General features: G+C 43.4%; 2 protein-coding genes across 2 annotated transcripts; both read left to right on the top strand.

The window, feature by feature from the left end:
• The first annotated feature begins 374 nt into the window (after positions 1-374).
• On the top strand, positions 375-1,322 carry LOC115638255 (olfactory receptor 4D2-like). The gene has a single exon (XM_030539839.1). It carries the CDS (start codon positions 375-377, stop codon positions 1,320-1,322), a length of 948 nt encoding a protein of 315 aa, XP_030395699.1.
• A 9,721-nt stretch (positions 1,323-11,043) lies between these two features.
• LOC115638071 (olfactory receptor 4D1-like) lies at positions 11,044-11,988 on the top strand. Its single transcript, XM_030539661.1, has one exon. The coding sequence runs from the start codon at positions 11,044-11,046 to the stop codon at positions 11,986-11,988; it is 945 nt and encodes a 314-aa protein (XP_030395521.1).
• Positions 11,989-16,927: the final 4,939 nt, after the last annotated feature.

Below are 16,927 nucleotides of genomic sequence, written 5' to 3' on the forward strand. Positions count from 1 at the left end.
GTCAGTACTTTCCCTAGGAGTTGAAATTAGATCAAATTAGATCAAATTTACAGGGTTGGCTGGACTAAATTGACTACACAGTATGTAACTAATTGACTACTGCAGGTGGGATGGGAGAGTTCGGGGTGTGTGAGTAGAGAAATCTCTGGCTCTTAGGGTCTGCTGAAGCAAGAGTCCCCTGCAGTGGGGCTGAGGGGATAGTATTTAATTTAGGAAAATACAGACCTAGCCAAACCCAAACCCAAACCAAATGTCTTTCTTAGGGTGCAGTTAAGAAGGAGTCAATATCAATAATTTAAAGGTGGAAAAATTACAAGAAATGTTTATTAATTATTATTGTCATTCAGTTTCCAGGTATATTTTAAGGACACCAAATGGAGCGGGAGAATATCACCACCGCAGTGACAGACTTTGTCCTCGTGGGCCTCACTCAAAGTCCTGAGCTGCAGCTATTCCTCTTCATTGTCTTCTCCATAGTCTACCTGACAACCTGGCTCGGAAACTTCACCATCATCATCACCGTGATAACCGACCGCCAGCTCCACACCCCTATGTACTTCCTGCTGGCCAACCTGGCTTTCATAGATATTAGTGACTCTACAGTCAGTGTGCCAAAGATGCTCTTGGGTCTCCTCTCCCAGCACAAAACCATCTCCTTCAATGAATGCATCCTCCAGATGTTCTTCTTCCACTTCATCGCTGGTGCTATGGTATTTTTACTTGCAGTGATGGCCGCCGATAGGTACGTGGCTATCCATAAACCATTGCAATATTTGACTATCATGAACTGGGGTATGTGCATGGGGCTAGTGGCAGGCACATGGCTGGGTGGATTGGCTCACTCTGCTATTCAAATTGGAATGGTCCTCCAGCTACCATTCTGTGGGCCGAACATCCTGGACAATTACTACTGCGATGTCCCACAAGTCGTGAAACTGGCCTGCACTGACACCTGCCTGTTTGAGCTGCTGATGGTCTCCCACAATGGGGTGATTGTCATAATTATCTTCATTCTCCTGCTCATTTCATACACCATCATCTTAGTCAAGATCAGGACACACCTTACGGAAGGGAAGCGCAAGGCTCTGTCCACCTGTGGAACCCAGATCATGGTAGTATGTTTAATATTTGTGCCCTGCATCTTCATCTATGCCCGGCCCTTCCGGAAATTCCCTATGGACAAGGTGGTCTCAGTCCTTTACACTATAATCCCCCCGATGCTGAACCCAATGATCTACACACTGAGGAATGCCGAGATGAAGAAGGCTATCAGGAGACTGATGAGCAGAATGGTCTTCTCAGGGAAGAAAATAAGGACATAATTTTTAAAAATTATGATTTCCCAAATTATTATTTTTTCAGTTTTGTTATTAACACAGTACATGAACTTGTCATACAGTGTTAACAACTCTCAGTAGGCATCTGTGTTTCTTCCCTTTATAGGACCCATTGTGTTGGGTCAAGCTGTGATAATTTTCTGTGGGTTTATTTTGTTCAAATTCTAAAAAATATTATACATTAGAAAATGTGGATGACCCTGTGATAGGTCTGGCTTCCCTTTTTTTTATTGGAAGGATTGTTGGGAAGCAGGGTCTGCTGCAAAGCTAGTCTCCAGGCAACCTAATGAGCACAAGAGGGGTGCCTAATTAAAGGCACCACCTATTTGGTGTCAAGAGTGACCAGACTGGCTTTTAAGCCCAGCAGCCACAGCAGTTCCACAGCTGCTCAAAGTGTTCACCAGTGGCTGGGAGAGTACATGTGCTTTCTTGTTCCCAGCTGTTTCAGCCCTAGTCCTGTCTTGGGTCCTGCCTTCCCACACTCCAGTTTACGTGGTCCTGAGCTGTGCCTGCGATTCTTGACTTCTGACTTTGGCTCTGAGCCTTGGCTCTGATTCCTGACTACTGACTCCAGCTATAACCACTAGGCCTGAGGCCTGCTCTAACCACTGGGCACAACCGCCTGCGTCCCAGTCACTGGCAGGATTCCACATAGTTTATTCCTCCAAGCCACTAATGTGGCGAGATCTGTCCTTTTCCAAAAACAAGCTACCATACATCCAGCTACTCGCTGCAACTGTGTTATCAAGGGGTCCTTGCTGAGTCAATAACCAACACTGGACTTTAGCAACTGGCTTTATGCATAGCAGAGGCACTGGAAGGGGGGACTGGGCAAAGGGTCATGCCCCCCCCAACTTTTGGGGAGCTTCCGTGGCTTCTTGTGCATAGTCTTTCTTTCCTTGTTAATGGTCTCCAGAAATCTGGGTTTTGGACATGGGGTTTGACAGAAAGCTTCAGTTGCGGGTACGCCAAATCGGATATATTGATCTTCACCAAGAGTTTTTTTATGGTATCCGTTTCCATAACTGTATCGACTAATGGTTTTACATTCTTTTCCCCTCCATAACTTCATCTATTGGATTAGATAATCCAGGCTGAAACTGTGTCCTGTTTTATACAGATATTTGAAACAAGAGGGGAAGTGGCTATGCCTCATCTCTGTCAAATGGCATAGCTGGGTGTGTTATCCAAGTAGGTTTGCTAATTTTGGTTGGACGTATGCTGGGAAATTTAATCACATGGTATAATCCTTAATTAAAGTTTAATCTTTAATTCCTGGAGACTCCAGTCCAATCTTGGAGGATTGTCAGCCCTGCATCCAAGGAGATCAGATGCTGAACCCTCATGGAAACAGCATGCTAGTGCATGAATTATAGACTCAGGGCATGAGTCAGTGGGATACATTGGTGCAAATCAATGCAACTCCACTAATGGGAAAGAGCCTCAGTTGGTAAAAATTGGCCTTGCTCCATTGGAATCAATGAGCCAATTCCCCAGGAAAAGATGTATTTCCATTGTAGTCATTGGGGCCCGATCCCCAGCCGGAGTAAAAGAACTTTGCCCCATTGAAGTTAGTATGGAAAATACTTGGCTGGTGTTAATTTGTGGAGCTCTGTGGAAGTGAATGGGAAAGATCCACAGCAGGTGTAAATCAACATTGTTGCAGTGAACATGTCCTAAGCTAGGCTAACATACTGCTGTTCAGTGAGCGTCTTCCACCAGGGAGCATGGGTGTTATTGCTGGCTGGGCTATCGTCAGCAACATTATGAGTTAAATTCTCACCATCGCTAGTGACACCTGTGCAAAACTGCTGAGGTCTGCACGAGGGCACAGGAGTACCTGAGAGCAGATTATGAAGAAATGGTATTGCACAGAGTGTGAAGGATGTGAAGGAGTTGGGGCCGCAGAGAGGTCACTGAGGTTGGACTGTGAAAGCAGCATGGTGGGATGGTTTGGGGGGGGATCTGTGTTTACAACTTAAGGACGATGCTTGATGTTTTGAAATTATTGCTATTAAAACTGCCATGTTTCTGAATTCCTCCATGGAAAAGGAAAGTCCAGCATGGACTGACAGTGATGTGTCAAGTGTCTGCAAGACCATGGACAATGATGTGTTGTTAGAAGCCAGTGACAGCTTACTCAAGGCAAAGCATATTGGTTCCATGGCCTCTCTGTGGCTGAGGGTTTGGAGATGGGAAGTTACTAACAACAGGACACAGAGATAAAGGGGGCAAAACAGGAAGGTCTAAAAAGACTCACACTGAAAGAGACACATTGGAAGTTTTAGGCATGAAAGATGTTCCCCGACTGATCGAGGGAGATATTTATTTTGATACACTACACAGTGGTTTGATAGATTCTTCCTCCAAATAAGGCACCGCAATAGAATTATCAATAGAATGAGGCTCTTGAGGAGAGCCCGAGAAACAAGTCACATCCTGTTCTTCCACAAGTATAACATTTATTAGCAAAACCACCAAGATCACAGATAGTGTAACACAGCAAAGGCAGTAGAGCCAGTACAAAATGGCTAGCACTTCTATACTCACAGCATTCTTTAAGCCCCAGAATAGGTGAAGCCATCTGCGGGGTCATCAGGCCAATGCATTCCACTTATCACCCTGCATTCGGACTGGGTCTGACCTTTGATAAGGTGTTAGGCTGATGCCCACCATCCTTTACACATCTTAATGACGGGTTCTTCTTTTCCAGCTTCAACTCACTCCCATCTCTCAACAATATTGGAGTTCTTATCTTCAGTAGGTCAGTCAGTTACTTATGTTATAGTCATTAGCGTTTATGTCAATTAGCGGCCATGCTACATCTGCAACTAGTACATGTAAATTTTGGTTAAGTTCAACATCCTTTTAAACGTCCCCTAAAATGCCAGAAGGATACATGATGGTCCCTTCTGACCTTAAAGTCCATGAGGCTCTGAGTTCTTTGCTTTGCTTTTTCCCATCAGGTTCCCCTATTCTTTACTGTGATATTATAACTTAAGGTCAAACTGTCGGTTAAATACAACATACCTAGCAACTACATGCATCATCCTTTTATACCTAGGCCTTAGTTCTGCTAAGCTAATTATCCAATAGGCTTGAGGCCTGTGGGCCCTTGCTTTACTCCTGTGGCAGGCTACAGAGGGACAATGGACTGTCCAACCAAGAGACCATGAGCTGCAAGGGTGAAGTCTCCTTGTTTCAGAAGTGTAGCCATGCACGGCTGCATCAGGATCGAGGATAGCCCCAGAGACCCCTAACCCAGGTCAAAAGAATGATAGTGACAGGTGAGGAAACTGAGGCAGGCAAACGTGTGTGAAGTTTATTGTACTGGAATATGTGATGTTGCACTCTATATGATTTTATTGAAATATGCTAATGTAACTGGAATATGCTTCATGCAAAAGGTCTCTTGTAAGGTATCATTGGAAAGCTTATAATCTACTGAGTGTGGTCATCCTATTTGTATAAATGTACCACTCTTGTATCTGAAACTAGAAATATGAAATATAACTCTCAGGGCCTATTGTAATTGTGCAAAGTGTGGGCTATTAATGGTGGTTTGGAATCTTGATGACTCGCATTAACCAGGACAATGGTCTGCAGATGGGTGTGTTTTACCAGTAAGTCTCCCTGTATATATGTGTCCTGGCAAGTGGGCAATTAAGTTTTATAGTGACATGTGATCATGTCACCTGAACTGGAATCCATCTTTAACCTGGTGCTTTTCCATTGAGAAGGGCAGGGGGGTTGACAGAGAAGGACAAAGGATTCACGCCCTATGCAAAAGATACATAAATGAGTGGAACAGAACAAAAGGAGAGCCATCATGAGGAATCCTCTAGCTACCACCTGAGATGGAGCAAGGGCTGTACCAATGGAAAGGATTGTGCCCAGACTAGGAAGGCATCCAGTCTGTGAAAGAGACTTATTGAAACATCTTTCAGGGTGAGATTTTATCTGTACTCAGTTGTATTGCAGTATTAAGCATATATTTGAGTTTTATTTTATTTTACTTGGTAACTCACTTTGTTTAGTCTGTTATTACTTGGACCCCCTTAAATCCTCCTTTCTGTGTTTAATAAAATAACTTTTTACTTATTAATTAACTCAGAGTATTTATTAATACCAGTGAGGGGACACAAACAGCTGTGCATATCTCTCCATCAGTGTTATAGAGGGTGAACAATTTATGAGTTTACCCTGCATAAGCTTTATACAGTGTAAAACTAATTTATTTGGGTTAGACCCCATTGGGAGTTGGGCATCTGAGTGTTAAAGGCAAGAACTCTTCTGTAAGCTGCTTTCAGGTAAACCTGCAGCTTTGGGGCAAGTAATTTGGACCCTGGGTCTTTATCGGAGCAGATGGGCATGTCTGGCTCAGCAAGACAGGGTACTGAGCTCCCAAGGTGGCAGGGAAAGCAGGGGCAGACGTAGTCTTGGTGCATGAGTTGGCAGGTCCCAAGGGGGTTTCTGTGATCTAACCCATCACAACATAGATCTGTGTATGTCTCCTGCTGTTAAAGAAAGAGCAATAGCTACTACTGGGCTGTTCACAGTGCTCTACAGGACCTTATCAGGTGATCGATGAAGTAAACGACAAGGCCACTCTTTTGGGAGAGATTTGGCACGAGTTTGGGCTGAAGCGATGTGGGGGATCAGGGGTCATCACAGGACCTCAGATCATGTGGTCAAACCTTTTAGGAGGGGATATGATATCTACACCCCAAAAGTGTCCCCAATGGCCCAAAGACAGCAGTCATGCCTGGTCCATTCCAAAGACTGGAAGCTTAAAAGACTGGACGGGGTCACTAGTGGCAGTGTGTGAAGGGGAAGGGGCTGCACAGGGGTCACTGAGAGAAGGGTAAGAAAGGGACAGGACTACTTGGGCCTAAAGATTATTTTTTTCTTGGTGATGATGAATGAGGGGAGAAACTGTTTAGATAGATAGATAGATAGATAGATAGATAGATAGATAGATAGATTCTGCAGTCCATGAACTCATCATTATTACTAGAAAGCAGGGAAATAGCATTGCCTCTTTTTATAGATGGAGAAATTGAGGGACAATGTGCTGAAAGGGTTTGCTCAAGGTGATACCAGGAGGGTATGGGAGAGCCAGGAAAACAGTGCTCGGCATCAGTTACCACTGCTCTAACCACTAGGATAAATTTGCAATATATTGCTGGAGTCTTGACTCTCAGTCCTCTGCATTGACACTTGGGCTGGGGAGCATTGTCTTTCTAATTCCCCCATTGGAACTGACTATGAAGCTTCCTACTTGCCAGCATACACAGCGCATGCATAATGCATGGGATCCCGCAACAGTGAGGTCCAGTATTCCTCTGTGGTGTCTTCAACATCCTCTGGGTCAAGAGGTCAAATATGAGGACACTCGATGTCTGTTGTGTTTGTCTGTCTGTAAATAAACAATACTAGTGAAGATTCCACTGACATTTTAATGATTTTCTTTGAGACTAAATCTCCAGATAATTAATCCTCAGCCCTCCAAAGCAGCAGCTTTCTTGATCACACCAGATATTCCTCAGGTGGATTTCCGAATGGTTTTGATCCCAGTTCTAGTGTCAATGGGAGGGTAAGAATGATAAAAGGGGATGATTTCTAGGGAAGCCTACTCTTTGTATCTGATCTATTTCCCTTGCCTGTTATGGGGAACCACACACAGCTATGAGATGTTCAAAGAATCCTCTGGTGGTTGGATATGGTTGGGGGGATATGCATAGAGAATCTGATGGTAAGGAAAAAGAGCTCCGGTTAGGGGGGAAAAGTCCTTAGCACTGGTAGACAGTTTCCTTTTCTAAAGGAAACAAATATTAGCTGGGATTTTGAAAGAAGCCTAAGGGAGTTAGATGCCTAACCTATTTGAAAGTCAATGAGCGTTGGACACCTACATCAATTAGACCCCCTGTGAAAATCCCAGCCACTCTCTTTGTACCCTTTCACATGTTTGATTTTAACAATTGCTTCTAGTAGGATGGGTTGAATGGGTGGTGGCTTCCCAGGTCTTGGCAAGAGCTGCAGACCCATAGAGTGGGATGGTTCTCGGAGTGTATGTCTACACTTACAGTGGCATGTAGCGGACAGACACTCCATGCCCAGCTAGCCTGGGTAGAGTCAGCAAGGCAGACGGTGCAGCATGCCTTTGGTGAATAGAGTGCCCTACCTGCCTAGGGTATGTACCCTGCACAGCTCCCTACATGTCCAGCCAGCGCATCCCATGTCTGCACTGCTGTTTTTATCAGTCTAGCATGCCACTGCCTCCCTGCTGCCAGAGCCTTTCCCTGCAGCATGTGGCTTCATAACCCAGTGACAGGTGCCGTTCACTGCAGCCAGTAGCAATATGTGTAATGCCTGTGCTCTAGGAACAGCCCCAAGGGTAGATGCAGGCTAAGTTTAAGACTAAGGAGAAGGTCCGAGTGAGGATGCCGAAGGGAAGGTTTAGATTCTTCTGAATTGGGGGAGATGCGGATATGAATGACGTAGACTCTTACCTTTAACACCTAAGCTAGCCCATTACTGCATGTGTATGGACTGGGGCTAGTGCAAGGGTAGGTAAGGAGAACAAGGAGTCTCAGGGCTGGAGTTGGAAGGAGGGGAGAAGTCAAGGGAGTGAATATTGTCATGATTGTCTGGTGCCATAATGTAACTACTCATTACTGAACCCAGTTTTCCAGCCAACACGGGCCACTCATCCCTCTGCTGTAGGTCAAAGTGGACCGAGCCACGTTCTGCTGCTATCACCATTGTGAGTATATCAGAAAGGGCTTCTTGCTTGCTTGCTTTCTCATCCATTCCTGTCCATGAATTTCTATCTGAATCTCTATGTCTCCATGCATTTAACTGCTTGTTAATGGATGACCTACCTCATATGATGGAAGAACTGAATTCATTAAAACAAAATCTTCATAGGTCTTACAAGTCAGGCTTAGAATATGACTCTGAACTGAAACAAAAGTTCCTGACTAGTTGTTATCTAGGTTGCTCTTTGCTCTATGGGTTTAATTAAACCAGTATAACTTTCAGTGAGAACAGAGAAATTCTTTTTCACTATAAAATTCATTTAGGAATCTCTCTGTCTGGCCTTTAACTTTTATGGTGATAAATAGTCTGTTTTTCTTTCTTCCTTACTTTCTAACACGGCAGTCTTCATGAACATGAAATTTCCAAATATGGGTGCCTAGAATTAAACACTAGAGTCTCTACTAGAAAATGACTTGAGGACTAATCTTCAGCAAATAAGCCTATCTCCACATTACAATGTAATTACACTCCAATTACAACCAGGCCTAAGCAGATCTGGTGCAGGCTTTGGCTGGGGGTTTCAATGGGGCATAATGGAATTAGATATCCAAGTTTTGCTATCCTAGATGACTTGCAGTAGTGGCTGAGCACCGACATTCCCTTAAGCTCCTTTCAAAATCTACACCCAAATTATCTGAATACCCCTGGAGTACAACCAGTGACACTACCTCCTTCAGCCATGCAAGCCCTCGCCAGTCTTTCTAAGCATCTTGGTTGGAGACTAGTTGGAGAAGTTGAAAGGGCATTAAACTAAGAACAGCTGGAAAGGGAGCTAAGGAGGGAAATGTGGGACAAACTCAAACTCAGTGTGTTGTGAACAAATTGAACCTGGTGCTGAAGGATCTGAAGAGATTATTTTTTCAGTTGCCATATACCAATGCTAGGTAATACACAAGAGGGAAGGGAAATTCTCACCGATGAGAAAAAAGTTGATACAATTGCCCTTTTTGATAACTGATTGGGCTGTTAAAATCATTGGTTATCACCTGCTCAGGAAGGAAAGAGTGAATAAAAAGGGGTGTGGTGGGGGGACAGATGGGCCTATCACTCCACGTTAAAGACACCAGTACCTGTTTTAGAGTTATTGGTAATTCAGAACCATTAGAGCTGGAATGCATATGGGTCAGTGTTCTAACTAACAACACTCAGGAGGGGATATTGTTAGAGACCATTAAATCAAATCAGAGACCAGGATGAGCTGCTCCTTGAATACCTGTCTCCAATGTGTGGAAATAAATATGTTGTAATGGAGGAGCTAAGTTTGGGACACACATACTGAAGGTCTCATGCAGCCAGTAGTAAACACCATTAGAGTTTCTAAAAAATTGTAGATGATGATTTTCTAACCCAAAGGTATTGCACCCAACACAAGGTAACTCCATATTGGACCTCATTATGACAAATAATGATGCATTAATCACTGGACTGGAAGTTGGTGATTTCCTACAGACCAGTAATCAGGACCTGATAACATCCCTTATGGGCAAAAAAAGAACAGTCCCAACCAGTCATACATACACTTGGTGCTTCTAAAGAACTAATTTCCCAAAGCTGAGGAAAATTATGGACAAAACTGATTTGGGGGAAAAAATTAGACAGGAAATTGAGAATTCTTAAAAAAGAGTTTATTAGATGGTCCAAAAGCCATAATTCTGCAGTCAAGAAAAAGGACATCTTTTGCTAAAAGACAATTTTGGTTCAATAGCAAAGTGAAGGCAGAAATTAGAAAGAATTTAAAGAAAAGCAGTATGTAACAAAATGGGAAAAAGGGGGAAAATAAATAGCAATCAAATGCATACAATTGGTAAGAGAAGCTAAAGACATATGGGGAAAATCCATGGTTGGCAGGGCTAAGGACAAGAAGAAGTATGTTTTTAAAGTATGTTATGAACAGAAGAAATCTTAATAATGATATAGGCCCATTACTACATGGACAAAATAAAATAATTAATATGATGCTGGAACCCAGTAGTGTTCAATAAATACTTCTGTTCCCTACGTGAAAAGAAACAGGATGATATATTTGTATGACTTGTGGTTGTTGAATTACCGTCTAGTCCTGCTCATGTTAATCTTTAATAAATCTTGGAATTCTGGGGAAACTCCAGAAGATGGGAACAGTGCTAATTAGAGCTGAGGGAAATTCTGATATTCCAATATTTCTTTTCATGTTAAATAGCGACAAAAAAATTGAAGTTTCAAAAATTTGCATGGAAGGAAAATTCTGAAATTTTCCAATTTGTAAATGTGGGAACACTTCAGAGGAGGAGCCAGGAGGTGATTTTCTACCTCTGTGCACAGGGTGGATGAGACCAATACCGGACTACTTGATCCAGGTCTGGTATCCATATTTTAAACAAAAAATACTTAAAATTTGGAGATGTTGCAGAAAGAGAAAGTGAGTAAAAAGAGAGAGATGGAGATAATGCATGACAATGTAAGGCTTAAAGAGTTCAATCTGTTTAGCTTATGAAAAAGAAGATTGAGAAGTGATGATTACAGTAAAACAATACCTTTACCTGCTCTAGTGGAGAAAGGCAGAAAAAGAACCAATGGCCAGAAGCTGAGGCCAGACAAATTCAAATTAAAACTAAGGCACACATTTTTAACAAGTGAGAGTGATTAACCATTTAGTGCGAAGTATCAAGGGAAGTGGTAGACTGTCCAGCTCTTGATGTCTTCAGATCAAGACTGGATGCCCTTCTGGAAAATGCATTAGTCAAACACAAGTTATTGGGGTCAATGCAGAGGTATCTGGATGAATCCTCTGGCCTGTGTTATACAGGAGGTCAAACTAAACGATCTTCTGGCCTTAAAATATATGAACCTGTGAATAATAATTAATACTAGTGTTCCCTTTGCAGGCACATTTTAAGGTTGATCAATGGAACAGCAGAACCTCACCAGTAGAGTGAGAGAATTTCTTCTAGTGGGTCTAACCCAGAGTCTGGCACTGCAGAGATTCCTCTTTGTGGTCTTCTTCATAGTCTACATGATGACCTGGCTGGGAAACCTCACCATCATCACCACCGTGATCACTGACCACCAGCTGCACACCCCTATGTACTTTCTGCTGGGAAACTTGGCCTTCATTGACCTGAGCGAGTCCTCGGTCACGGTGCCCAAGATGCTGTGGGACCTCCTGTCCAAGCAAAAGACAATCACGTTTGGTGATTGCATGTCACAGATGTTTTTTTTCCACTTCACTGGGGGTGCCGTGGTTTTCTTCCTCATGGTGATGGCAGTTGATCGGTATGTGGCTATCCATAAACCTTTGCACTATTTCAGAATCATGAACTGGAGTGTGTGTGTAGGGCTGGTGGCTGGGGCATGGCTAGGTGGCTTTGTCCATTCCATTGTCCAGGTTGCACTGACAATCCAACTGCCTTTTTGTGGACCCAATACACTGGACAATTTCTACTGTGATGTCCCTCAGGTGATCAAATTGGCTTGCACAGACACCTACATGGTGGAGCTGCTGATGGTCTCCAACAGTGGGCTGCTCACCATCATCATCTTCATCATCCTGATTGTGTCATACACAGTCATCTTAGTCAAGATAAGGACCCATGTCCCAGAAGGGAAGCACAAAGCCCTGTCCACCTGCGGAGCCCAGGTTGTGGTGGTGAGCATCCATTTCATGCCCTGTATCTTCATCTATGCTCGACCCTTCAGGAAATTTTCCATGGACAAAGCAGTATCTGCTCTCTATACAGTCATCACCCCAATGCTCAACCCCATGATCTACACGCTAAGAAACACTGAGATGAAGAATGCCATCAAGCGATTAATGAACAGGGTCTTCTCAGGAAGGAAACCAAATATGTAACATCTTTGTTAGTAAGTCAGTCTTATGTTTGCAACATGTAAAATTAAAGTAGGTGCCCTCAGTTTAAAAAGAGTTTTGGTTTAGATGAGGAATCAAGAATGAATAAAATAAAAAAAAATAATCTTCATGAGAAACAAAAAGCAAAGTGCATTTCCATCTGTTTCCAACTGCCTGCAGCAACTTTGGCAACAAAATGGCTACCGTCAATAACAGAATAATGAATATACGTGATACAGCAAACAATGACTTAATAGTTACATGGCAACAAATTCCATTTAGATATTTTTTTTCTATTGAAAATAGGTTTTAGACATTTTCATCTACAACATTTAGGATTTTGTCTAAAAACCAAAACTCTGAAAACAATTGTTTTTATCAACTAAAAATAGATTTTTTTCAGATGTCATGGTTTCAGTTGCAGTTAAAACCTAGGTGGGTTTGTTTTGTTTGTTTTCCCTGGGAAAAAATAAAGATTTGTAATATTATAAATTGTCATCAATTGGGGGATGGGGGAGAGGAAGGGGGAAATATTTCTCAGACAGCCCTGTTAATTGCTATTATTAATATCTCCATATATTATTATTATTCGCCACAGAATGGTGGTGTTAGTGTAGTTGCAGGCATTTTCTCTTACCATATGTTTGTAAGAGAGCTTAATGCAATATGGCCATGATCCTGATTGGAGTTTCTAGGCACTATGCAGGGGGAAAAAAAACAACCAATGTTCATATTGTTATCCCCCATATATCCAAACTTGTCCTCTAAGCCTCAGAGCAACTCCCAAGGAGGGCAGGGATTATGACATAAATCACATCTCCCAATTAGGCTGGAAACTGGGCTAAATTCCTGGAGTTAGGATCCTCTTCTGAGGCAGACCACCTCCCTTGTAGCTTTTAATCTATCCTCACCTGGAATGAGGAACACCTCTTGTTCAAGTCATTCCCACTCCCTGAGGGAGAAGATAGAGGTCTATAAAATCTTGCCTGGTGCAGAGAAAGTAAATAAGGAATCTAGGGGTCACCAAATGAAATTAATAGGCAGCAAGTTTAAAACAAAAAAAAGGAAGTATTTCTTCACACAACGCACAGTCAGCCTGTGGAACTCTTTGCCAGAGGATGTTGTGAAGGCTGAGATTATAACAGGGTTCAAAAAATAACTCAATAAGTTCATGGGGGATAATGGCTATTAGCCAGGATGGACAGGGATGGTGTCCTTAGGCTCTGTTTGCCAGGGGCTGGGAATGGGTGACAGGGGATGGATCACTTGATGATTACCTGTTCTGTTCATTCCTTCTGGGGCATCCGGCATTGGCCATTGTCAGAAGACAGGATACTGGGCAAGATAGACCTTTGGTCTGAGTCAGTATGGCCATTCTTATGTGTTCTGAAGAAGGGATTTGACTAGGGCAGTCACCTGAGAAATAGCAGATCCTTCTTCACATCCCTTCTTGCCCTCAGGCAGAGGGGGAACTTGAACTGGAAGCCTCCCACATCGCAAGGGAGAACCCTAAGCACTGGGCTAAAAGTCAGAAGGTTGGGGCCTTATCTGCAGAGCTGTCTTGTCTGTACTCCTGCACAGGGACCTGATCCAGTAGGTGAGCTCTGAGCACACTTGCTGGATCAGGCTCTGCTGGTGAGCTAGACAGAGAGATGCCTATCTTCCCCTATTTTGTGCATCTCTCTGGGGTTTAGGCATCCAAGTACCTAGAGGGAGGCAGCAATGCACAAGCCCAGAGACCAAAACATAGACTGGTAGCAGAGGTGCTGTAACTAGGGATGCTGGGGTGGGGAGCTGCCTCATCCCCTGGCTTGAAGTGGAGTCCATTGTATACAGGATTTACAGTTTGTTTCAATGGCTCTCAGCACCCCCACAATAAAATTTTAGGTACCTACAGGGTTAGCCAGCAGCTGCTAGAGGATTTTGTGAATCCCAATGGGCAGGGCCAGCTCCAGGCACCAGCCGAGCAATCAGGTGCTGGGGGTGGCCAATGGAAAGGGGCGGCATGTCCAGCTCTTCTGTGGCAATTTGGTGGCAGGTCCCTCACTCCCTCTCAGAGCGAAGGACCTGCCACTGAATTGCTGCCAAAGAGTGAAGCAGCGGCGGTAGAGGAGATCACGGCTTTTTTTTTTTTTTTTGCTGCTTGGGGTGGCAAAATCCCTGGAGCCGGCCCTGCCACTGGGTCTGATTCTGGTATGTAGGTGTCTAAAGTGGCAGCACTCCATGCCCAGAGAGTCCTCAAGCCCCCTGCTGTGGTTCCCCTCCCCTTTCCTGTGTCTCTTCTCACAGACAGGTTCTGTACAAAGTCCGGGCACCAAACCATGGCCTACCAGGCCTAGGAACTTTGATAAGAACCTCACAGAGGTAGGGGATAAATAGGGCTCCCAGCATTCTGTATATATTCCCTTAATCACAGGGAAGGGGGGAAGTGACTCAGCCACCAGGACCATATTGTGAAGTTTGACCTTTATTACACTGCGGGGTACAGAAAAGACATTTCTCCTTCTCTATGCTCAACTTGCAATCTTAGAATCCTCCTTGCTCAGTACTACCAAGGACCCTTGTGCAACCCCGTGTCTGTCACAGCCTGACCTTAATGTCTATCCCATCCTTTATAATTGCTTTAATTTGCCCTGCAAGCCAAACTGTTTTTTTCTAACCAGCGTAACCTTGTCTCTCAGTTGTAGCTTTTGTGTCATCTAATGAAGTGTTCTGAAGCAGTTCCTAATTATCCTTCCATTTTTCTGTTTAAATTTTTTCTACAACCTGATTCTACTCAACTTTGTGAAACTGGCCTTTTAAAGCACTGGGTGCTATTGCTTTAGATTTTATGCTGTTTGCACATAACAAATGTAATCGTGTGCTAATCATTTGCACCCATGCAATAATTTTCTTTTAGTTCTCTTTTGCTGTCGAGATTTGGTCTGCTATAAAATTCCCTGCTGTTGGATGCAACATTTTTTGTGTTAGGAAATTGTCAACTATCCTTTTTTAGAAACTCAGAGGACATTTTATGATTAGCAGCATGCAACCTGCAGCATATGTCAGTCAGACTGAAGTAACCCATTGTAACACAGTTTATTTTCCTACACATTATTTATTTTGGAAAAGAACTTGTATTCTTAAAATATACTGCAAAAAAACAAACAACAAACAAACAAGAAACAAACAGAAATAACAGTAGTGATATTTTTGTCCCTTTAAATTGCTTATATTAAATCAATATTACCTCCACCTTAACAGAGATATTGGATTGGGAAATTTCCCTTGTTGTCTAAATTCAACACTAGTGGCCTGAAGGAATAAAGTAGGGGGGAATTCCTCCCGTGGAGAAGATGGTAGAGATCCCTAGTCCGGGGTCAATTAGACTATGTAATGAATCATATCTACATTTGGAATCAGACCGTAATGATTATAAACGTCATGGTAAGAGCTTGATCCCCAATACATATTTTTAAATGTAATAGAGATTATAAATGAGGTTTATTAATATTGCAATGAAAAATGCATGTAGAATAATAATTACCCCAAAAAAAGGTAATACAAAGATAAATTCTGCTGTTATAGTTTCATCCCGAGAACAGGATTCTGCTCCTCAGTCTCGTGATGGCCTTTTTCATTTTTGTGTTTCTCAGCATGGAGAACAATGAATAGCATCCAGGAAATTACAGAGTTCATGACTGAAGCCAGGGGATGTGGATTAGCATTCATGTCACACTCCCCATCAGTACCTGGGCCAGGGAAGCTAATGATCCAACCAGCGGAACAAATTTGGGGATAAATCCTGGTCACGCACCACGTGAGACATGTTGTGCATAGGCTATGAAGATTGAAACCCAACTTATTTGGAGGGAATTTCCAGAAGGGTTGAGCATAGATGACTGTGATCTAGGTTCTGCAGGAGGACAGTGTATTGTGCTTCCCTTCTGTGATGTCTGTCCTTATCTTGGCTAAAGTGATGATATACGAAAAGAGGAGGAGTATAAAGATTATGAGGAGAAGCATTGCACCATTGGAGGCCATCAGCAGCTCATCCAAGAAGGTGTCGGTTCAGGCCAGTTGGATAAGTTGTGGGATGTCGCAATGAAAACTCTAAAAGATGCTCATGCAGTAGAGTAATTGTCATTCTCACTCAAGCCAAACCTTATACAGGAACTCCTCACTTAAAGTCATCCCGGTTAACGTTGTTGCGATGTTAAGTTGCTGATCAGTTAGAGAACATGCTCATTTAAAGTTGTGAAATGCTCTCTTCTAATGTCTTGGCAGCCACCTGTTGTGTCCACTGGTTGCAGGAGGAGAAGCCCGTTGCAGCTAGCTGGTGAGTGGTTGGAACCAGGGTGGACCAGCAGCCCTACTATCAGCTCCCCACTCCCCTAAGATCCCTGTGCAGCAGCTGTCCCTCCCCCCATTGCCATGTGCTGCTCCTACCCTCTGCCTTGGAGCTGCTCCAAGAGAGTCCTGCTTGCTGTACAGGAGGAGAGGGGAAGAGGGAGGCTAATGTCAGGATAACTCCCCCACCCTGCTCACCCCATCTTCCATAGAGCAGGGGGACACACCACAGAGGGAACATCTAGGCAGTAGTTGCAGTCTCAGGTCTCAGCAAGCTCATTTAATTAACAGGGCAGTGTGCTTAAGCCTGGGGTCAGCTACTTAAAGGGTGTGTGTCTCTGTCTCTGTCTGCTCTTCCTCCTTTCCTGCTGCCTGGTAGAGTGTGAGAGTTAACCCCTGAGGGCTCAGTCAATTGCTAGTTCATTTAGCAGTAAGGCATTCCCTGGGAAATATCCCACCCTCTGACTCCTCCACCTCAACCAAGCTTCACAATCATCAGCATTGTGTACCAGTATTAAATTGTTTGTTTAAAACTTATACCGTGTGTGTGTGTGTGTGTGTGTGTGTGTGTGTGTGTGTGTGTGTGTGTGTGTGTGTGTGTGTGTGTGTGTGA

This window comes from Gopherus evgoodei, chromosome 21 (genome assembly GCF_007399415.2).
Source record: "Gopherus evgoodei ecotype Sinaloan lineage chromosome 21, rGopEvg1_v1.p, whole genome shotgun sequence".
Classification (NCBI taxonomy): Eukaryota; Metazoa; Chordata; order Testudines; family Testudinidae; genus Gopherus; species Gopherus evgoodei.